We start from the raw sequence: 23566 nt of genomic DNA, 5'->3' as shown, positions 1-23566 counted from the left end.
CTCATCTTAGAGACGTCCCACAGTTGGCTCCCCAAATCCTACCTACTATATATACACAGACCTCCCTGTGAAAGTTCCTAATTAATTATTTAGTGCACTATGGAGGTGGCTGCAGAGCACCACTGCGCTGTGTACCCAGTCGGGCACTTTAACTAGAAAAGAAGGAAGTAGCTGAAGGAGTTCGCAAAGAATACGGGATACATGCTAACTGCTAAGGATTAAATATTACACAAACCAACTGGGAATATTTTACCTCGGTGAACTTCTTTTGGTTTTGCCTTGGTAGTTTGCTTTAAGGAAAAAAAAATGTCGGGCCTGGAGAGATGGTTAAGACAGTTAAGGGCATTGACAGCTTTTCCAGAAGTCCCCGAGTTTGCGTCCCATGAACCACTCAGTGGCTTACAATCATCTGTCGTGGGATCTGATGCCCTCTTCTGGCCTTTAGGTGTATATGCGAATAGAGAACAATTTACATTTGAGAAAAAAAAAAAAGTGTGCTAGTGCGCCCGCAGGAATCCTGAACTGGTATGGTACGCTGGAGCTGAAGTACAGGTTGGTCGGCCTCATCATGTTTAGCCAAATCAGGTCTTGAACTGATGTAATCCTGCACCACTTCCTAAAGGCTTAGATTCCAGACACGGGACGCTTCATCCAATGAGAGGGCATTGCAATGAAAACTAGACTTAGAAGCACATGTTCTTAGCAGAAGGCAACGGGAAATAATAGTTCCAGTTATTAAGCGATTAAAATTCTAGATCTTTTGCCCTCTCAGAGTAATAAGTCTACGGATACTTGTAGCGGAACCCACGCTATAAAAAATGCCCACACCTGCTGCTTCAAAAAGCCTTCTCAAATCTTGGAGCTATATGGCTGCACCCTAATGCCAGGGCAAGGGTGAACTCTGCTCGGTCCACCAGAGAAGCTTGGTAATTGGGCTTGGCACATCGCCTGTCTCTTTCCGCACGCCACTTGCACTGCATAAAGTACTGTCGCCTTCTGCGTGGGCTTTCTGCATCTTAAACGAGTCACCTCACTTAACTCCGTGAGCACCTTAGGCTGAGCGGAGTCCGCCCCAGACCAACTGACTCGACCCAGCAGACCCCAGCTACCGGGCGCGAAAACCTTAGCATCTCCTTGAAAAGATAGCGCCGCTGCCAACACACTTCCGGGGCACCACCGTCACTTACCCTCCCCTAAGGGAAGGGCTTTCAGCCTGGGTTCCATTGTTGTCCCTCCTCTCGGCCTTTTTGCACCGCTAGGGGCGGGACTTCCGGTCTCGTGCTTCCGAGTGCCTCCAGAAGTGAGCCGACCGGGGACCGGATGTGAGGTCCGGTGTCCCGAATACCGTCCTGCTCCGCTGTGCAGGTCACCCTCGCCACGGTGCTCGCCGGCCCCAGGGTGCCTGTCCGCGGGTTGGGGGGCGCCATGGAGGCACCGCCGCCTGCGCCCCGCAGCCTCCTGTGCCGGGCCTGGGGTCCCTTTCCCCGAGTCTTTGCTGCCGGCGCTGTGGCTGCGGATTCCCAAGGCTTTGCGGAGGATCGGGAGGCGCACTCCCGCGTCTCCGTACCCGGTTCCTCGGAATCCGGATGGGACCGCCTCCGTCAGCTGTTTGTCAAAGAGTAAAAAGGCCTCGGGTGTGTGGGGAGGGGGACTGGGGGGGGGCGCCCGCCACAGCGCGTGGTCCTAGTGACGCGACGCTGACGATCTCTCTGCCTTGCTTGCAGTGTCTTTCCGCGCGTGGTTGGCACGCTGGTGTTTGAGTCACACTCATTCAAAGTCACGCTCTTAAAACAGCATCGTACTCTAATTGTATATATTAGAAAAATCGGACCACCCCTGTTATTGTCATATGATAATCACTAGGAACTATATTTAGAAGTCCACACTAACATTCTTTTTCATATTTCTTTTGGTCTCAGACTTTGATCTTTCTTGACCAGTAGTGGCCCTATATACTTCAAGTGGGAATTGGGGAAGAGCAGAGAGAATTGTTTTATTTTGCACTAGAAACAGTGATAGCTGTTGTCCCTTCTCTGATTTTTTCTTCCTCTTCGCCCCCGGGGTTCCCACCTCCATTTTTATATGTGTGTTCGTTTTGTGGTATGTGCACAGCGACATCAGATCTCCGTGAATGTGGAGTTTACCTGTAGTTGCAAGTCAGCTGATAAGGGTCCTGGGAACTGAACTCCGATCAGTTTTTATGTAGATGATTTTTTAAAGTTCTGTTCAATGTAAAATTTAAATTATAGCAGTTTTCCTATTAGTGTGAATGTAAGGATTTGTTTCCTAAAGAGTTTTAACTTTTTTGTGCATGAAGGCAGAGCGTAGTGATTGAGAATTAGGGTCACACACTTTCAGAAGGAAGCTCGTCATCTAAATAATGGTTCCCTTAGGAGGGTCACTGTAGGAGTGTCATGTTGTGTAACTATTTTGAGTCTATCCTGGAAACTTAAAGTTCTAGTTTTTATGTATTTAAGAAGTATACATTGAATATAATGGCTCTTCCTTACTTTAGATTGACCTGTGCTGCCTACTGCATAGTAAATTTTTTCAGGACTTTTTTTCCCTTCTATGATTTTAAAGCTAGGCATGGAGGCCCGTGCCTGCAGTACCATCTCCTGAGGTGAAGGCGGAAGGATCAGGGGTTCCCAGGCCCTGTGAGATGTTGTCTCACTAAAGAGATGACTCACTGTGCTCTTCAGGTGGGCCTGGAACTCCCACCCTCAGAGATTTTCCTACCTCAGCCTCTAAAGCGTCATGAGTATAGGCTGGGGCCATTGTGACGGCTCCCAGTGCTCCGTGTAGTGCCGGTCTGAGTTTATCAGAAGCCAGAGTTTAGTAAGGAGTTTGACTTTTTAAAAAGAGATTCATTCATTCATTGATTCGTGTCTTTGAATCTTTGTATGTGTGTGCACTGTGCAGGTGCTTCATACCCAAGGGGGCAAGGAGAGTCAAATGTCTTGGAACTGCAGACATTTGTGAACCCTCATGTGGGTGCTGGGAAGTGAACCTGAGTCCTCTGCAAGTATAGCAAGTTCTCTTACCCATTGAGCCATCACTCCAGCCTCTGGGTTTCAACATCGAATCCACGTTCCAGATGCTTAAAATTTATATTTTATGTGTTGCTCTTAAAAAAATCTCATGAATTGGGTAGGAAAGATGGCTCAGAGGTTAAGAGCACAGGTTGCTCTTCCAGAGGTCCCAAATTCTATTCCCAGTAACACCGGTGGCTCACAACCATCTATAATGCAGGCAGAACACTGTATACATAATAATAAATAAAAAATCTCAAGTTCACGTGCCATTTATTAGCTTAGAATTTAAAAATGGAAGTATTAGAAATATACCAAAGTGTGTTTATTAATGAGTTTTCATAGATGAGCATTTGTGTGCAAGCAACACCAGAAATTGTTACCGGTATCCCAGGAGCGCCCCCTTGTGCCCTTTCCTCCAAGGATAGTAACTATCCTAGTTTTCTAATAGCATAGAGTGCATTTGTTTAAGACATGTATGTGTTGCTGGTCTGGTTTTGGAGCAGGGTTTCATTGTGTTGCAAAGGCTGGCTTCAAGCTCATGCTTCCCCTTCCCTCAGCCTCCTGAGTGCTGTAATTGCAGGTGTCCACTGTTACGCCTGCCCTGTGCTGTTCTTCTGTAGCTGCACTGTGGAACTCACAGAAGCATTTAATCAGTTCTGCCCATCACAGAAAGTGTGGTACCAGCATTTGGGATAATTCGGAAGACAGTATTTTGAATAACGTCCCAACAGCATTTTCTTTTTGGGGTTTCAGTGAACAAGAGAGAATTCCAAAGGAAGTTGACTATATCTTCAGGGCAGCTGTTTCAGCAGGCATCATTGGCTGGGCGTATGGAGGAATACCTGCTTTTATTTATGCGAAAAGACGCTACATTGAGCAGAGTCAGGGGGAGATATATCATAACCGCTTTGATGCTGTGGTAAGTATTGATGCGCTAATAGGGATACACCAATTTTACTAGTCTCTGTATGCTTCAGATTTGTTAGGTCTTGAGTTGGGAGGATTTTGAAATGTCAGGGTGAAGAAGTTAGATCTACACTTATCAGCAATGGAAACACTAAATGCTAAAGTACCTCGATGAATTTTCTCCTTCTTCAGCCACTGTCTAAAAGAAAGATCATTGTTTTCTAGTTTAGCATCTGACAATAGATTACCTGCTGAATTTGATGCATGCCTCCTTAGAATCCATTAGTTTTTCCATCTTAGGGTTTCTATTGCTATGAAGAGACTCCATGACCATGACAACTCATATAAAGGAAAACATTTAATTGGGGCTGGCTTACAGTTTCAGAGGTTTAGTCCATTATCATCATAGTGGGACATGATGGCTTGCAGGCAGATGTGATGCTGGAGAAGGAGCTGACAGTTTTACGTCTTGGTAGGTAGGCAACAGGAAGTGATCTGAGACACTGGGAGAGGCTTGAACATATATGATATGAAACTTCAAAGCCTACCTCCGCAGTGACACACTTTCTTCCACAAGACCACTTCCTTTGGGGCTATTTTCTTTCAAACCACCACAGTTTCTCATGATAAAATTCAGATTTGTGAAAGGCGAAAGATTTCTCTAAATTCTGAAGAGAATCCCTCCACTCGGGAGGTGGAGGCAAGTGGATCTCTGCATTTGAAGCCAGCCTGCTCTACAGAGTGAGTTCCAGGACAACCAGAACTACACAGAGAAACCCTGTCTCAAAAAACCAAAAACATCAGATTTATGGGCCTTGAGATGGGTCAGTGGCTAAAGACACTTACTGCCAAGCTGGACAGCCTGAGTTTGGTCCCCAGGATGGGGGCAAGGAGAGAACAGTCTCTTAGTAAATTGTCCTCTGACCCATGTGTATGCCATGGTATCCTTGCACACGACAGACAGACGGATGGAGGGAAGATTAAGACTTGTTTTTGCAGTACCCTAGAATTGATATTTCAGTGCCTTGATTCACAAACATATACTGTTTGTTCTCTGACTCTTGATGTGAACTTTAGTTACTTGAGTAAGATGAGATCTGCCAGGTTCCTATAATACAAAGTTACTATGTTTTCTCTTTTAAGGAAATACTTATTTTACAGATTCTTGTTAGAGACCCTGAGATTTTTAAATATCCCATTTTCATTTACCCTGTGCTTTTAGAATTCAATTCGTTCTAACTTAAAATGATTGTTGAATGGCCTTTTTCTAATTTTACATATTTTTACATTCTAAGTAGTAGTCACCCCTGTTATATTAATTTATTCATCCGTAAATAATAATAAGAGTGATAATGAGTTGTTCTGAGAAACGTGTAGTAAATTCCTCATGATGTGAATTTCAGAATGTACTGCACAAACTAGGCTAGCCAGGGGGCCATAGGCCGTCTTCACTTGGCATCACTTCATGTATTATTGATGGGATCTCTGTCCTGGAACGTAGAGATGGCCTTCCCTTTGATGACGGGTTCCTTCTCATTGTGAGCCGTGACCTTACTATGAAACTTGCCATGAATGGAATCAGACAGGAACATGTAAACCATGTAGTTGAAGTCAATGAATGGCCATTGATTAATGGGTTATTAACTTCTAAGAGATAAAAGTAGCTCTGGTAACCAGGTGCCCAGTACAGCCAAATATTACCTTCTGGTCTTCACCATCACGTATCAGGGATGTAGCTGGCACTGCATGAGAAGATATGGTTGTCTCAAACAGGGAGGAGCCAATAGCATCTTAGCCCTTTTCTCTTTGACTCCCAAGGTTTTTGCTCAAGTATTAGTACTTAATGATAGTTCTAGAAATTTTTTTCCCTATGTTTCTATTTAGGTGGACCTGATTAATTTGCAGCTGACATTTCTGTAGTACTGTTTTAGAATAAGGAAAATATCAGAGTATCTTGGAACTTCACCACATTTTAACAAATTATTTTTAGCAAAGTGCACACCGAGCTGCCACGAGGGGCTTCATTCGCTATGGCTGGCGTTGGAGTTGGAGAACTGCGGTCTTTGTGACCATATTCAAGTAAGTTCTCAGTTGTGCAAGAAGAGTCTTCATCTTTGGGGGAGGGGGGAGTCTCTTCCTGACCTAGAACACAGTGCAGTCTAGCCTGGCTTCAGACTGGGATTCTCCTGGAATTGAGTGAGATGTGTGCTCCCATGCCAGTGTTCTTTAGGAGAGCATCCTTTGAGCAAGAGGTGCTATGAAACTGAACACACACATAAACTTACTCATAATGTCTTGTCTCTTAAAAATTCTTTTACATGTATGTGTGTGTCCGTGTCTGTGTCTGTGTGCAAACGCTTGTGCCATAGTGTGCATGTGGCAGTCCAAGAACAACGTGGAGGAGTCAGTTCTCCTTTGACCGTGTAACCCCGGGGACTGAAGCAGGTTTGGCCGCAGAGTCCTTACCCAGTCGTGCCACTGACCCCATAGTGCCCCTTTCTTAATAACTTGTGTGTGCGTGAGAAATTGGTTCAGTATTGGTTCTGTATCCATGATAGAGCTCTACAACTAGGGTCAAAAACAGGTATAGGGGTTCTTTTTTCTTGGAGTTTTTTGTGGTGAGTATCTTGCTGTGTAGCTCAGGCTGAACTTAAACTCACTGTGTAGCCAAGGCTGGCCTCAAACTTGAAATCTTCTTACCCTCCCAAATCCTGAGATTACAGTGTGCTGCCATCCCAGGACTAGAAGCAAAGTTTGGAAGAAAGGACAATTCTGCGGACCCCTTCTTTCTAAGTTGCTATTTCTGAATGAATATTTGTTTTAGGAATTTGATTCTTTTGTTTCATTCTTCAGCAGGTTTACCTAAAAACTCACAGGCATATTAGTCTAGAACACGCTGAAGGGGCCTAGACTAGGACAAGGCTTTAAATACAGGAACGTTTGTTGTTGTCTGGGTTCTGTTTTTGTTTTTAAGACAGGGTCTCATGCAGCCCAGTCTGAATGTGTAGCTGAGGATGACTTTGGATTTCTGAGTCTCCTGCCTCCTAATCCCCAATTTGGGGGTTAGATATGAACTCCCATGCCTAGTCTGGTGTGGTACAGAAATTGAACCCATGGTAGGCAAGCACTCTGCCAGCTGAGCTACCTCTTTAGTCTAATAGGATATTTTAAAAACTATCACTTCAATGAAATAGCAGTTAGGAAGGTGAATGGCCTGTACTTTTAATGAAATGTTTTGTTTTTCCTCCCTTCTTCCCAGCACAGTGAACACTGGACTAACAGTGTATCGAAATAAAAATTCCTTGAGCCATTTTGTCATTGCTGGAGGTAAGGTGTTTTATTCTTATTCATATTTTAATTTCATGTGTGGTTTAGAATATATAGGATTTACGAATCACTACTGTGGAATTTATTGACTGACGTCACACTATATCCTTTGCAATATTCATAGAAAATGTGCTGACAAATAGCCTCATAGTTGACAGTTATTAAAGCAGACACGAGCTTTGCTTTCATTAAATTTTACCCACGAAGATGGGCAAAACCAAACAAACCAAAAAAAACCCCAGCTCCCATGACAGAAAGTAGCAAATGATGGAAACATGGACAACAGGTCATTGAGTCTTTCAGATCATTTAAACTGACAGCTGCAGGTTGGGGAGGAGCAAACTGTATGACAGTGGGGTAGAGGAGCATCAAGAGGGAATCGCTGGAGGTGTTCTGCTGAAGCAGGCTGATGTTTCAAGCACAGGGAAGGGAAGTAGCTTGAGGTGAGACAGGTGTGAAGAAGAAAGGATCAGACTTTCTCGTGGTAAGAGTTTGGTTTTGTTTAAAGCCCTTTTCCTCTAGCGGTGACACACCACTTAAAATGAGCATTAAAAATAGAGCAGAGGAGCCATGTGTGGTGACAGGTGCCTATCATCCTTGCACTTGCACCCTCTGGAAGAGAGCACAGGAAATTCCACATCTAGGAAGTTGTTTAAAGCAGTCAGGGACTTCTAACCTAGCTACCCTAAGGTTCTGATCCGTTTGGCGTGAGCCACAGACAAGCAAACCAGGCTGGATTTTAATGGAACTGTTGAAGAGACAATAAAACCAGAGGTAGCTGCTTGAGAGGCTGAGGCCACAAGTTCAAGGCCAACCCAGGCAGCATGTAAAGCCTCTGTATCTTAAAATAAATAAAATAAAATAAAAAAATAGAGAGGGTAATAATGGTGATCTATGTGTGCTCAGGAGAGACTAGTGTGGGCCTTGGAAGCTATTTTTCTTTGGTTGTGTGTGAGTTCTTATGGACACAGAAAGTGAGAGCTAGAAAGGATAATGTAAACCGAAGGTTAAATGCATTTGCTAAGCCACAGACAGGTTTGTTGGCCAAGCTTTAATTACAACTTAAAAGGAATTGTTGACTGATTCTTCTCAGGAAGCCAGACATAAAAATAAGAACTCAGAACAGACATCAGTGGCTGTGCTCTTCAGGAAAATACATAGATTTGATCTAGGTAAATCACTACCTAAATGCAGACAGACCCTCAGCATGGGAGGCACATGGTTCAACTCAGGAGCTGCTAAAATATATTGCTTTATGAGTCCGTTTTCGAGCTGTAGATTGTAGCCCATGCTCATAATCTCAGCACTTGGGAGATGGAGTTTAGAAGACCAGAAAATCAGACTCATTCTTGTCATGTAGAGAGCTTGAGGTTAGACTGGGCCACACGAACCTTTGTCTCAAAAAGAAAAAGTGCATTTTCTCTCTCTGTGTCTCTCTCTTTTTTTGTTGTTGTGTTTTTGTTTTTGTTTTTGTTTTTTGTGTTTTTGAGACAGAGTTTTTCTGTGAAACAGTCCTGGCTGTTCCAGAACTCACTTTAGACCAGGTTGGCCTCAAACTCACAGAGATCTGCCTGCACCTGCCTCCCAAGTCCTGGGATTAAAGATGTGCACCATGAAACCCAGCAAAATGTTCATTTTCAACAATAATAGCAACAAAACATGAAAAACTATGGGTGGGGTGGAAAGAAATTACTAACAGGTAGAAGGGAACTACATGTTGGAAAGAGATGACCAAAGAACCCAAATAATGTCAAATTAAAACATAATGATGAAGATAGGAAATTTTAAAGTAATCAAATCGAAATAGCTGGTGTTAGTAATGAAGTACTGGAAATTAAAAATTCACTGGATGACTAGGGATAGGACTCAGCGGTTAAAACCATTTATTTATTTACTTATACATTTATTGCCATGTAAATGTAAGGGACTGAATTCAAATCCTCAGAACCGATGTAAGAGCCAGATACACAACACAAGTATCTGTGATTTCAGCACTCCTACTGGGAGATGGGATACAGAGATGAGAGCATCATTAGACTCTTTGGGGCCCAGCCAGCCTGCTGTAAGCTGTGGAAAGACAACAAAGAGACTCTTATCTCAACTAAGTGGAGAGTGAGGACCCATAACCTGAAGTTCTCCTTTGAACTTTACATACATGCTATGGTACATATGTACGCAATATACATACATGCATACATGTGCACACATACACCAACACACAAATGTGCAGTTGTATGTGTACAAAAATATTTTAAAATTTTTACTGGAGAACTGAACCATAGATTTAAGAGAGCGGAGGAAAGAATCAGCTAGGCATGGTGGCTCACACCTTAATCTTCTCAACTGGACAGCGAAGACAGGAGGGATACCTCAAGTCTGAGTACAGTGTGGGCTGGAGAGTAAGACTGTGTATGAAAAAAGATTGTTCTGTTTTTGTTGCTTCTTTTTTTTGAGACAGGGGTCTCTCTGTGTAGCCCTGGTTGTCCTGGAACTCATTCTGTAGACAAGATTGGCCTCTGACTCGGAGATCTGTCTGCCTCTGCCTCCTGAGTGCTGGGATTAGTGTGTGCCACCACCAGGTGGAGGAACAGAGTTTAATGAACTTGAAGCTAGATCAGTATAGATCATTTCCTCTGAAAGACAGAATTTTAGGAGTTAGGAAAATGCACTGAGTGTACTAATGTGTGTAGTGATAGGAGCGGTAGGCCGCTTCCCGCCACCCAGCTAGCTTTACCCAAAATAATTACACGGAAACTGTATTTATTTAAACACTGCCTGGCCCATTAGTTCTAGCCTCTTATTGGCTAACTCTCACATCTTTTTTATTTATTTATTTATTTATTTTTTTTAAAGTTTATTAAATTATAAAAGTTTCCATTTCCGCCCCTCCTCCCAACACCCTCCCACTTCCCCCACTCCCTCTTCTCCTCCCTCTCCATCCCTAAGAGTAGTCAGGGTTTCCTGCCCTGTGGGAAGTTCAAGTTCCTCCCCCCTCCCTCCAGGTCCAGGAAGGTGCTAACTCTCACATCTTGATTAACCATTTCTAATAATCTGTGTACCACCACAAAGTAGTGCCTTACCGGGAAGATTCTAACCACCGTCCGTCTTGGGTAGGAGAAGCATGGCGTCTGCCTGACTCTGCTTTCTTTCTCCCAGCATCCTGTTCTGTCTACTCCACCCACCTATGTTCTGACCTATCAGGACAAGCAGTTTCTTTATTAATAAACCAATGAAAGCAACACATAGAAAGAAGACCCACCTTCATCAAATGTGTAGTGGAAATACTAGACAGACAGGAAAGAGAGAGAAGGCAGGGAAAATATTTGTGGAAAAGAAATACAATAGCCTCTCCAAATCTGAATGTGTTAATCTGTTCATCTAAGAAGTTCAGCAAACTCCAAGAAAAATAACTGCGGAGATTCACACCTTGGCAGTTTATACTTAAACTGGCTTGTTTTGTTTTGTTTTTTAACTGAGACTTGACTTTTATGATTAAGAAAGCTCCATATTGCTGTGTGGTGGTGCACATCTTTAATCCCAGCACTCAGGAGGCAGATACAGGCAGATCTCTGTGCATACCAGGACAGTCAAGGCTGCACAGAGAAACTCTGTCTTGAAAAGCCAAAAGAAGAAAAAAAAGAACAAGAAAACTTTCTTCTCTTTAATTAGAAAATCTCTCTTGATCCTTTCGGGGACACACTTATGAGACTGTGCCCTGTTAATGTGCTTATCTGTTTTGCACAGTCTCATAAGGACCATATACTTTAGCACAAACACCTGAAGTCTGCCTGGTGTACACCACATGCAGATTTAGATGCTTTCCAACTTCTTGGTATAAGCTAAACAGCCTATGTCCAGGGCTCGGAGCAGCCTAGGCTTGTTAGGGTCTGTACTATTAGAAAGCCTATCATGATATGTTAAACACTGAATTATTTTAAGTGCCTCTAAATACCACAAAAACTAAACTGGCCTTTTCATCTCAGTTTTTAAGTGAAAAGCAATCAAATAAAAGCTATAGTTGTTTTTGTTTTAGTAGAGAACTTGATAAACTGTGTAACATCTGTCTAAAATGCAGATTCTATGAACATAGCAAAACATTTCCCTAAAGAATTAGGGAATCTTTCCATGTAAAATCCAAACATGAATAAAAAACCAATATATAGCATACTGGGGGTTATTTGCACAGCTATTGGGCAGGCTTCAAAGAATTAGAAATAAAGACTAAGTGTATGGGTCTATCTAAACTAAAGGTGATATATTAGATCCATGAAGAGAGGATTGACAGTTCATGGACTTAATAACAGTTATTAACTGTGTGGAAAGAAATCAAATTGCAACAGTATTTAGTATTATGAAATATAAGATTCATTAAAATACTTAAGTAGAAATTGATGAACTATTAGGGGGAAATATAGCTGCATATGTATTAGCTCTCTGAGCAGGAAGATATAGAAATATAAATATATATGTTTGTTTATGTGTATGTTTTAAAGCATAAAAATTAAGTTATAGGAAATTATGAATAGCTTTGATCGGCATAAACTACTACAGAAGACATAAATGTGAAATGATCCCTGAGTAATAATGTGTTCAGATAGTACTCAATAAAAACTCCTATATATCAAAAAGAAAGGATATCTTCATTGGAGATGAAATAAACAACAACAAAAAAGACTTAACTGACATAAATAACACAGGTGACTAATTACTCACCTTTCTCTATAGTTAAGAGAAATGTAATTAAGTTAGCTGCCATTTTTAAAGCTTGTGAAATTGGGGCTCATCAATCCAGAATGTAGAAGATCCTTATGTGGTTGTATATACCTTTAACTTGAGCTCTTGAGAGCCGGAGACAAGAGGATCACAAATCCTGGCTGCATAGTGAGTTCCAGGCCAGTCTGTGCTATACAAGGTCCTCATTGCTCCTTTCTCAAAGAAAAAATTAAAAAAAAAATGGAGGGAAGTGTACAATTGCATATTTGAATTGGAGATAACTATGTGTACCTTTTTTGAATAGCAGCATAGTAATTTAAGTTCAAAGTCTTAAAAATGTTCCTACCTTGGTGTTTAGTCAGGATTTTCTATGGGTAACAGAACTTACAGAATGAACCTCTATATTACATGGAAAGGGGATTTGTTGTGGTCCAGCTAATCCAACAATGGCTACCTCTGAACAGAAGGTCTAAGAATCCAGTAGTGGCTCAGTCCGTGGGGCTAGCTGTCTCAGCTGGTCTGAGTATGTGCCAGAATCTGAGGAAGTCGGCTCTAATGCCAGTGGATGTGCTAGCCAAGCAAGAGCCAAAGTTCCCTTCTTCCTGTGCTTCTAGAGGTTTCCAGCAGAAGGCGTGGGCCAGATTAAAGATTCAGATTAAAAGTGCATCTTTCTATTTCAAATTAAGTAAAAAGCCCTTACAGGTGTGCTCCTCAATTTTTGGACTTTAGTTAATTCCAGATGTAGTCAGGTTGACAAGCAAGAATAGCCAACATGCCTTGGGGCTGGACAGATGACTCAGCAGTTAACAGCAGGTGTGCTGTTCACACCCCTCCCAAACTCACATTCTGAAATAAAAATTTTCTTTAAAATAAAAATGTTTATACCCCTTATCTCAAAATTTCATTTCTGTGAGTTTATTTTAAAGAAGCTATCAAATGTATAAAGATTTATGTGCAGGAGTACTTTTATTTAAAAGCATTTACAAATAGAAAACTGGTGTTAGATAAAAATTTGTGGAATGTCCAAATGTCCATGCAATCTTGTAATAGAATCATGTAGGAAACTTAATATTAAAGCTGGTTTTTGGTTTTTTTTTTTTTGAGACAGTTTCTCTGTGTAACAGCCCTGACTGTCCTGGAACTAGCTCTTGTAGACCAGGCTGGCCTCGAACTCACAGAGATCCACCTGCCTCTGCCTCCCGGTGCTGAGATTAAAGGGATGCACCACCACCATCAGGCCAAAACTGAAAATTTAATGATAATGTAATTAAATAATATATTCAGAGAAAATTAAAAGTTAAATATATATAAATAACATGGCCCTATTTTGTTTCTTAGTATTTTGTTTGGAAGACTAGCCATTTCTGAGTAATGAGATTAAAAGTGGTTTTTATTCTTGTTAATTTAGAAAATTTTAAATGAAAATATAATAGTCAAATAGAAATAAAAACCTCAGATAAACACCTGAAAATTTTTGCCACCTAAGATGTCCTTAGTTGTATAGTGCATAATGAAGGGGAAAATAGCTGGAATGTGTCTATCCCAGTTGATAGCATGCTGGCTTGGCATGCATGGAGCACTGGATTTATTCCTCAGCACCACATAGACTGTAGGTGGTGGTGCATGGCTGTAATCTCAGCACCCAGAAAGTAGAGGCCTGAAGTTCAAGGTCATTCTCAACTCGCTGCTGAGTTACATGAGACCCTGTTTTTAGAAAGGAAGATTGAATGAGTGTCCTAGAAATGAAATTGTAGTGAAAAGAGGTGCACCCCGTGTGTCGGTCACCAGGTGGCGTCCCATGCTAAATGCTGCCTCTGCAGGTCTGCCTGCGCACAGTATAGCCAGCATGCAAATGGGTGAGGCTGGGAGAAGGTGTAATCTTCTGGGGTCAGTGAAGGGGTTTGTTGCTGCTGCTGCTGTCTCTTCATTTTGGATCAAGTTGCCTCAAAGAAGAAAGACACGGAAGAGGTGTGAGCTGTGGGAGAAGGTGAAGTGAACCGTCGACTTCTAAGAGAAAATGGATGGAAAAAAAATGAAGTAGAATGGTCGTAGAGCCATAGGTTTGCTTGGTGGTTCTTTGGTTTTGGTTTTTGTTTTTTAAGACAATTTCTCTGTGTAACTCTGACTGTCCTGGAAGTCACTCTGAAGACCAAGCTGGCCTCGAACTCAGAGATCCACTTACCTCTGCTTCCCAAGTGCTGAGATTAAAGGCATGTGCCGCCACCATCCGGTAACACCGAGGATATTTAAAATGTTAAAATATTTACAAAATATTTTCTTTCTTTGTCTGTGGAGTGGACAGAAAGTTACCTTCCTGGATGTCATTACACTGTTTGTGGTGGGTTCAGAAAGTTCACCTAGAGGTCTTTGTTCTTACTGTAAAAGAATAGAAGTCTAGTGTTTAAAGATGATCTAATATTGCCTCTTTTTTTTTCCTTTTCAATAGCTGTCACAGGAGGTCTTTTCAGAGTAAACTTAGGTATCCGAGGCCTGGTGGCTGGTGGTATAATTGGAGCTTTGTTAGGGTAAGTCTTCACTACTAGGGTGTAGTCTAAATGGGTTGTCTACTAAAGGTGTTTATTATAATGGACAAATTTAGTCCTCACAGTCTTTAAACAGTGTATGTCCTGTATTGACAGTGACTGTGACTGTTCAGTTCCTTATTGTGGGGAGGGGGACTATGAGAGGTTTATTGTTTATGTATACATGTGTATGTCTGTGTATGTCCCCAAGGAGTGTTGGGTCCTTTGGACTTGGAGTTCCAGGCAGTTGTAAGCTGCCTGATATGGGTGCTAGGAATAAAACTCAGGTCCTCTACAAGAACAGTGTTCATTCTTTATTGCTGAACCATATCTCCAGCTCTGACTGTCCACTTGTTTTATTTATAGTCATCACTGTATAATTAAAACAGTAATAACAGCACTGTGGAGTTAAATAGCATGTATAAAGATTCCTTTTCACTGGGTAAAATATGTTTAAACATCACCAGTTCCTGAAATTACTTGTAATTTGAACAAAAACATTCTTAAGGAACAAGAAAAATGAACAGAAAATTGTTCATATAGGACGTATGTTTTGTAATATTTTAAAATTGTATTTGTTTTGTTTAACCGGATACATATTTTATTTAAAGTTTTCTTCCCTAGCTAAAATGCTTAAAAAATTGAACAATTTCAAACCTACAGAAAAGTTGGATTAACGAATATACTAAGACCCTATGAGCTGGGTGATGGTGGTGCATGCCAGAGGCAGGTGGATCTTTGTGAGTTTGAGGCCAGACTGGTCTACAGAGTGAGTTCCAGGGCAGGCTCCAAAGCTGCATAGAAAAAAAGTCTCCAAAAACAAAAACAAAGACCCTACAAAGCCTGGCTTGGTGGTACATGCCTTTAATCCCAGCACTTGGGTAGCAGAGGCAGGCAAATCTCTGAGTTCAAGACCAGCCTGGTTGACAAAGCAAGTTCCAAGACAGCCAGGGCTACACAGAAAACCCTGCCTCAAAAAACAAAGGGGTGGGGGTAGGGAGGGGACGACACACACCTTATATAAAGACCCATATCAGGACTGGGGTGTAGTTCAGTGACAGAGCATTTACCCAGTATGCACAAGGCTAAGTTCAATTCCTAGTACTGTTCAAAAATCAAACAGCAGCAAAACTCAAAGACTGCACGTGGTTTTTACTTGAATTCACCAATTGCTGACATTTCCATATTTGTTATTTAGATCTCTGTATATGTATGAGGTACATTTATTCTTCCTTTCTTTCCATTTTTGGTTAACCTGTTTGAGATTTTATAAATGCTTACTGCTAAATGTGTCAGCATGCATCACCTACGGTAAACTTGTGGTACAGGTACCGCAGTAAGGGTGTTCCAGCTCATCTGTGAAAGGAAGTCTGTATCCAAAGTCCTTCAGCCTCCACAGCAGCACCCAGAGTGATTCTCCCACAGTTTGCTTTGTTTATTCTTTTTCTTGTTGTTGTTGTTGTTTTCCAAGACAACATTTCTTTGTGTATCTCTGGCCGTCCTGGAACTCACTCTGTAGACCAGACTGGCCTCGAACTCACAGAGATTTGCCTGTCTCTGCCTCATGAATGCTGGGATTAAAGGCATGCAGCTGATCATTCTTGCTTTAGATTTGGGTTAAGTGTTTTTGTCAGGGATGCTGTGTAGGTGCAATTGTGCCCTTGTGTGTATCACATACCCACTATAATAATGTTAACTGTAGATGTTTGGTATATTGGTTTAGTCTGTGTTGGCAAGGATGGGAGTGGAAGGAATCTGCATGTGCTGATGGCAGGAATGTAAGATGATACAGATAATATCACTGTCAGTGTGGAGCTGCCTTTAAAAAGCCAAAGCAGTCCTTTGTGTGGTGGCACACACCTGTAGTCCCAGCTCTTAGAATATAAAGATGGGCGTTCAAGGTCATCTTTGGCTACATAGCCAGCTTGGGCTACATGAGAACTTGTCTCAAAAAATAACAGTAAACCAAAACCAAACTGAACTGTAAAACTAAAACTGTTGCGTGATTGAGCCATACCACTCCCTGGCATGTACCTGGATGAGTCTGAGCCAAAGTGTATAGGTCTGTGATGTGTACTTCCTCACTGAGACTGTAAGCCAGACACTCCCTTTCTGTTCAGAGGCACCCACATCTTTCTCATGCCGTCCATGTTCATAATAACAGTATCTCTCCCACACTTTGGATTGTCTGCTTTTGTCCAACCAGAGGAAACAGCTTTTAAAGGACTCCCCAGATAATCTTTCCAATTGATTCAAATCTGCAAAATCATGTTTCCGTGGGACATGATAAAGTCACAGGTGTACTGTCTCCCTGTGCTCAAGATGGGGGGTGTCTACTTCTCTAGAGGTGATGGGACCCGGGAAAATGGAGCCTGAAAATGAAGCAGGCTAAAGTCTCATGCAGTAGCCAATTTTATTCAGAGCATCAGACACTTTATATTCTGAGGGTTAAGAAGTCACATGAGTAAAGTTCTTATTGGTCCTCCTCTCCTATTTCCTTTCCCACATTTTAGCCATTTTTAAGTGTGCATATAAATATTTACAGCACCTCCAAATGTTTTTGTCTTATACCTGGAACTCTATACTTTTTAAACTATAATCCTTCCCATCACTATGCCCAGCTATTAGCAGCCTTTGTTCTACTTTCCATTTTCTGTAAATTTGGCATGCACACTGGAATCATATAGTGTTTGAATGAATGGAATTACAACATTCTGTCCTTTTATAACTGCTTTTTTTTTCACCTAGCGTAACATGCTTGAGATTTATTTATGTTGTGTCATATGGTTTCCTTTTCTAATGATGCATAATCTCTCTCTCTCTCTCTCTCTCTCTCTCTCTCTCTCTCTGTGGAGGGGGGAGGGGGCATTTTCTTTATCCATTTTGTTGATGTAGTTTTTGATTTCTTTTGCTTAGCAAAAATAATTTTTAATGAGTTTATTAAAGTTCTAGCCAGAAAGAATTTGACTTATGTCAAAGTCCAAACTTGCTCCTTGAGGACACAGGAAAGAAAATTCTGTTTGTCCCTATGATAATTATCTAAATCAGTTTCTTTTGTGTATGTACATGTGTTTTAGTGTACACATGCATTTGTGTTCATGGGTGTGGAAGCCAGAGATCAGTGTTAGGGTGTCTTCCTCTTACTTTCCATCTTATTATTTTATCTATTTATTTTTGTGGTACTGGGGTTCAAACGTAGGACATTGCCCATAATAGGAAAGGGCTTTACCACTAAGCTACATCTTCAGCCCCATCTACTTTGTTTTTGAGATTGGATCACTCAGTGAACCTGGAGCTCACGGGTCAGCTGGACAGGGTAGTGAGCAAGCCCTAGGGATACTGCCACACCTGATTTTATATTGAGTGCTGGATATGCAAACTCAACACCCATGCAGGGCAAGCACTTTACCAGCTCCTAAAGAAGTTTCTTCTTATTTTCTGTGTGCATATGCGTACCTGCATGTATTCATGTGCAGGGCACCGGGTCCTTTGGAGTCAGTTACAAGCAGTATGGACCAAACCTGGTCCTCTGTGAGAGCAGCAAGAGCTCCTACTGCAGCACCTTCTCTCCAGCACCTCTGCCCATCTCTTATACATGGTGACGTAGCAGCTGTCAGCTATAGCAGACTCTAAACTATAAGATGTTTTGATGGCCCGTCCCTCAAAGCCAGTGGCATCTTCATCCCAGTCTACCATCCCCTCCACAGGTCTTGTCCTCCAGGGCTGGTACTGTCCTGAATGAACTAGTCATTCCTTTTTCAGAAGCTTCCAGTTTGGAGCAGCTTAATTGAACTAGTCATAAACATGTTATTTCCTCCTTTGTCTTGGTTTATTTCTTATTCATGATTTTAAAAAAGAAAGAACCAATTTCTAGATCTGTTATTGTGTTATACCAATCAAGGAAGCTACAATGATTGTTTTTCTTTGTTGGTCAATTGGGGAGGGAAAAGGCCTCAGTGTGATTTCTGTTTGAAAGAGGTGTTTAAATTGTCAAATGCTTCCATATCTGACAGCGAGCTCTGCTGTTGATGGGCAGGGACAGTCCTGTGTCAGGTGGGCTAATGACGTTCTCCTTGAACTTCCTGTCTTCCCTCAGCACGCCCATGGGAAGCCTGTTGATGGCACTGCAGGCGTACTGTGATGAGACAGTCCAGGAGAGAAGACAGAAGGACCAGAAGGCATTTCGTGAGCAGAAACTGGAAGAGTGGTAAGGAGCATGTGAAGACTGCTGGTCTGACTTCCCAGACACCCACATTATGGCACAGGGGCTCTCCCAACTACCACGCAGTTCAAAGACGATGGTGTGCCAAGTCTTCCGCCCTCTTCGTCTGTATTGTCTTTTAATTCTGTTTCATTAAGGGACTGGAAAAATGAAAGACCCCAGTTTTATTTTTAGTCTGATCAGGATCTTGCTTTAGGTCTGTCCGTCTTTCCTTCCTCCTTTTCTTTCTTTTTCTTTTGTGACTCAGTGGGTGTGATTACCATTACTACAAGAACATTGGTGCATAGTTGCCTGCAGGAGCATGGCCAACTTGCAATTGGCTCTGTGCTGAAGAAAGCATCTTCTGCTTCCCCAGTAAACATGAACTGCCTATGAATAAATACGCAGGGCTGAGCAGGGCCTCCTGAACCCCATGCTGGCCCATGAAGGAATGCTGACAGGCCCGCCTTGTGCAGGTCTTATGCAGGTAATTACAGCTCCTCTGAGGTCACAAAGCTGTGGCCAGTCCATGCCTGTCAGACAGTGTTCACTACATTCTAGTTCCTCCAGCTCTTAACCCTCTGTCTTCCTCTGTAATATTCCCCTGCATGGGGAAATGCAGATGGATACTTCTACTTTTAAAGTGTCAGGGAGCTGAGGCAGGGTGATCACCTTGGTCAGCTTGGTTTATGTAGTATTACTTGCTTTCACACACACAACACACACACACACACACACACACACAGAGAGAGAGAGAGAGAGAGAGAGAGAGAGAGAGAGAGAATGTTATCTGCTCTGTGTCCATATATGAAATTTTACTTCTTGATTTAGATGAAGAAATGAGGTAGATCAAATAGTTGTTTGTGAATGGGATGCCACTGTGTGTTATGAAAATGTTTGTTTCTTCTGTCTCATCATTTCATATGCTACAATATTTGTTTTTCAGTGCTGGAGACCTTCTCAATGCTAAACAAGTACACTGAACCAAATCTCCAGTATCTCACCACATTGCCCAGACTGGCCTCTGAACTTGTGGTCCTCTTTTGTCAGCCTCCCAATAGCTGGGCTTGCAGGCAGGCCTGTACCCACAGACCTGGTTCAGTAATGTCCAGTTTGTGGGCTCAGGTGGTGAGCCTGACACTGACCCTGTATAGACTGTGCAGGCTCTCCTGGCCACTGCCTTCTAGCACTCCTGGTGAGGTGTGGGCTCGCATCACGGGTCAGCTCCCAGGTGTCTGAGATGATTGCTGGCACAGCTGTCCTGGAGCTCACTCTGTAAACCAGGCTGGCCTTGAACTCAGAGAGATCTGCCTGCCTCTGGCTGCTGCTGCTTTTCTAATTGGACAAATAAGCAGGTTTTTCCCCCAGGGATTTGAAGTTTTTTGGTTACACAGACACACACACACAGAAACACATTTCTGTGGGCATTTGTGATAGATCTACGTAGGTCTCTTCCCAAGTACTTAAGTGCTGTAGGAGAGCAGAGCCCTGGGCTTAAATCTCAGCTTGGCATAAATTAGAGTAGGTTTCACTATTTATCCCTAGGAAGAGCTAGTTCAAATGTTTATGCCACTTTTATGTCTGAGCTTCTGTGCCTGAAAATGACATAGAGAAATAAAACCGTTTTAAAAATCATCCTAGCAAAAAGTATAGAAAACTGGCTATAAATTTATGATAGAAAAATGGTCAAATTTGATTGGGTTGACACTTAAGATGTAGGTAGCCTTGATAATTAAAGAAAGTTACTAAGCTGGGCGGTGGTGGCGTCTGTCTTTAATCCCAGCACTCAGGAGGCAGAGGCAGGCGGATCTCTGTGAGTTCGAGGCCAGCCTGGTCTATAAAGTGAGTTCCAGGACAGGCTCCAAAGCTTCAGAGAAACCCTGTCTTGAAAAGCCAAAAAAGAAAAAAGGGGAAAAAAATCCAAACCAAATAAAACAATCCCTTGAAAAACCAAAAAGAGAAGATAGTTACTAAGATTCTATTTAGGAAAAAGAGTAATCTCTTAGAAATTGGTAGAATTAGATTCTACTCTTCATAAATGTGTCTGTAGAGTTGCCTGTATGGTGTCACCTAGATCACCAGTGCGGTCTTATGAGTTGAGACAAGCTCTGGTGAGAGCGTTTACATAGTGGCAGGGACTCACGGCCCCCGAGTCCGAAGGGTAGGAGAACAGCCCAGTTTGAAATGTATTCTTTAGCTCTCATTCATCCCTTGGGAGAACTGCAGGACAGTGTCCATTTTGGTGATGTGGAGATCATGGGTGGACAGCAGGGTAGGAGAGAGAGGTGTGTATTCTGAGTGCAGAGACCAGTGTTTGCTCGTAAGTTGTCATGGCAGAGCAGGGAGGGTGCGCTAGACGTTGCCGTTTTGTTTGGAGTCTGTAAGGACAAGAGCTGAAGCAGAGCTTGATGCGTGTGTATCCTTTGATCGTAGGAGAAGAAAACTGCAATTCACTGAACTCCTCCCTGAGGAAATCGAAAGTGGCTTAGAGAAGATTCGGCCTGAGGAAGATGCTCAGAGAATCCAGGAGCTGCTGGACCTCCCTAGGAACCCTCCATCACCAGATCAACAAGACAAAGACTGAGGATGAGGGGCTCTGTGGTCTAGGAATGCCAGGGCCAGGCTGCTGCTTCTCACCCTGACAAGTGCAGGTGCTGGCACCTGTGGTTGCAGTGACTTGCTTCTCACCTTCTCTGTCCACATGAAGAATTAGGTCATCAAAGCTGGTGCCACACACTAATCCCAACTACTTGGGAAGCTGAGAAAGATGCGTTAGTGCAAGCTACATAATGAGACCCTGTTTCAAAAACACGTACCCACAGAAACCACAACAGAACCAAAAAATTACCCATAGAATTGGGTTTCATTTTCTTATCTATACTGATCATTGATCCATCTGAATACTTAATATTTCTCTATCTTGCTAGATTTTATGCAAGTAAAGTACCTCCCAAAACAATTAAACTGGATTGTCTGGATTGCCTATTCTCTCCCCAGTCTTTTAAGAATGTTCTCTTGGAGTGACTGAAAAGAGAAGAAACTAGGTAAAAGAAATGGCCTGTGAAGTCATCTTCCTTTGGGCCTTCAATCAGTGGGCCTCAGTGCATTTAGTTTTGCTTTAATAGGAATAAAGGTGATTCCTGTGCCATTTGAACATGATGTAATGAAACGGAAGCAGGCGGACATTGTCCAGCTTTGTCTCCTCTCCCCATTGCTGAAGGAGCATCTGTGTGTAGTGTACAGGAGATGGCAGAGACTCGCCAGCCCTACACCAAGGAGAAGCCGTCCTACGGATTTCAGCTCTGGGCAGATGGGGAGGAAACAAAAGACTGAACTACGTGGGCAACACTTCTCTAGTCTTTGGTTTTGCTTTCTTTAGCTTTAGTTTGCATTTAGCTTTGGTCTGGAAATATTAAATGGAAGATTCCTGGAGGACTAAGTTTCCAAGTTTTAAATGTGCCTTTCTAGGTTGGATGATGAAATCTCACTTCAGGCCTCCTGAGATAGCACATACACCTTTGCCTAGTGTTCCCCACTGTGTGTCTGTCCATCTGTCACTTAGTCTTGGTTATCAAATTGAGTCCGTGGAGTGACAGTGCCTGTGTTAAAACAGTGGCTCCAGAGTGCATGGGTAGCGCTGCTGACAGCTCTCGCGCACTAAGACAGGCTCGCGGTGTGCCCTTTGAGGGAAAGTGAGCCTCACTGCCGTGTTGAGGACCCTGCACTGTGTACAGCTTCAGGCATCCACTGTGGTCCTGGAATACATCCTGTGGATCGGACGGAGGGAAGAAACGGCTAGCATTCTCTAGCATTCTCTTGGTGAAGTGAGGTCTAAAGCTACAGCATAGCGTAGTGCTAGAGCTGAAACCCCCTGGGACAAACCACTCACTGTCAATGTCAGCCAGGAGCGCAGCAACTGTGGCTTAGAGCTAAAGCATTTGATAACCCTGGAGTCTAGCAATACTAGGCAAGCAGCCACTGAGTTAGAGCCTCAGCCCCATTGGACTTTGAGGCTCAGATTTTTCCCTAAGTATAGTAGTATATGTTTGACAGTAGATATTTAATGAAATCATGAGTGTGATAGTATTAAGTATATATTTGCATTTCATCCTTGACATGCAGCTTCCCAAATCCTGGAAACCCACAGGTGATAGTATCTTCGTACGTGTTGCAGAGTCGCACGATTGCTGGTGGCCTCTCGGGGTTGAGGACCGGTCATCTACAAGTTCTTAGCCGAGTGGAGAACAGGCATTTCCTGTCCCAGCTCACAACCTCTGCTTAGGGAGATGAGCTGAGAAGTCAGCTGCTCGCCTCATGCCAGAGATGTAATCACAGTGGCGGAGAGCTGCCCGTTCCCAGAGGCAGGCCTGTAAGGAAGGTGCAGCGGCTCCTCACACTTCCCCATGCTTTGCCCAGTGCATGTTCCAGTTAGGTGTGTTTTCTGCATCCTGAGATTGCTCATCAAGCAAATTCGTCACACAAAGAGGGCCTTGGACCTCTGTTGTAGCTAGTTGGTCAGAGTTACAGGACTGAGCCTTTATCCTGGGGGATCTGACGGAGTGGAACTTGTCCATCCAAAAGTAATTGCTTCCTGGCTGGTTAGGAGAAATCCCCACAGCTTTGGCAGCCGGCTACAAAAGTCTTTTGTGTTGGTAAACGTATAAGGAGGAGGGATGTGTATGTGCATGAATTTTTCCCACAAAATTTTTAGCACAATACTTAGATGATAATAAATATTCATAGCTGTAAGGATATAAAAGCCTCTACACTGGTATATTGGCACAGTGAATTATGTGTTAGAACCATTCTCATGAATTGTGTCTTTTATAATTACCCCCTTAAAAATGACAGATTGGCAACAT

General features: G+C 42.7%; 1 protein-coding gene across 1 annotated transcript; it reads left to right on the top strand.

Annotated features, from left to right (window-relative positions):
• Nucleotides 1–1311: 1311 nt before the first annotated feature.
• Nucleotides 1312–22136, top strand: Timmdc1 (translocase of inner mitochondrial membrane domain containing 1). The gene is made up of 7 exons (XM_048422377.3): nucleotides 1312–1619; nucleotides 3789–3954; nucleotides 5932–6020; nucleotides 7201–7268; nucleotides 14428–14506; nucleotides 18600–18710; nucleotides 21138–22136. The coding sequence occupies exons 1-7, from the start codon at nucleotides 1426–1428 to the stop codon at nucleotides 21286–21288; spliced, it is 858 nt and encodes a 285-aa protein (XP_048278334.3). The 5' UTR covers nucleotides 1312–1425; the 3' UTR covers nucleotides 21289–22136.
• Nucleotides 22137–23566: the final 1430 nt, after the last annotated feature.

This window comes from Myodes glareolus, chromosome 2 (genome assembly GCF_982192425.1).
Source record: "Myodes glareolus chromosome 2, mMyoGla1.1, whole genome shotgun sequence".
In the NCBI taxonomy this organism is placed as follows: Eukaryota; Metazoa; Chordata; class Mammalia; order Rodentia; family Cricetidae; genus Myodes; species Myodes glareolus.
Note: the sequence above shows the minus strand (reverse complement) of the source record. Positions and strands in the feature narration are given on the sequence as shown.

Bases quoted from the DNA above. Each gene is read 5' to 3' on its own strand.
- Timmdc1 (XM_048422377.3), top strand. From the start codon at position 1,426: ATGGAGGCACCGCCGCCTGCGCCCCGCAGCCTCCTGTGCCGGGCCTGG. The intron at 3,955-5,931 runs GTAAGTATTGAT...AATTATTTTTAG, and splicing joins ATAACCGCTTTGATGCTGTG to CAAAGTGCACACCGAGCTGC. The intron at 6,021-7,200 runs GTAAGTTCTCAG...CCTTCTTCCCAG, and splicing joins GTCTTTGTGACCATATTCAA to CACAGTGAACACTGGACTAA.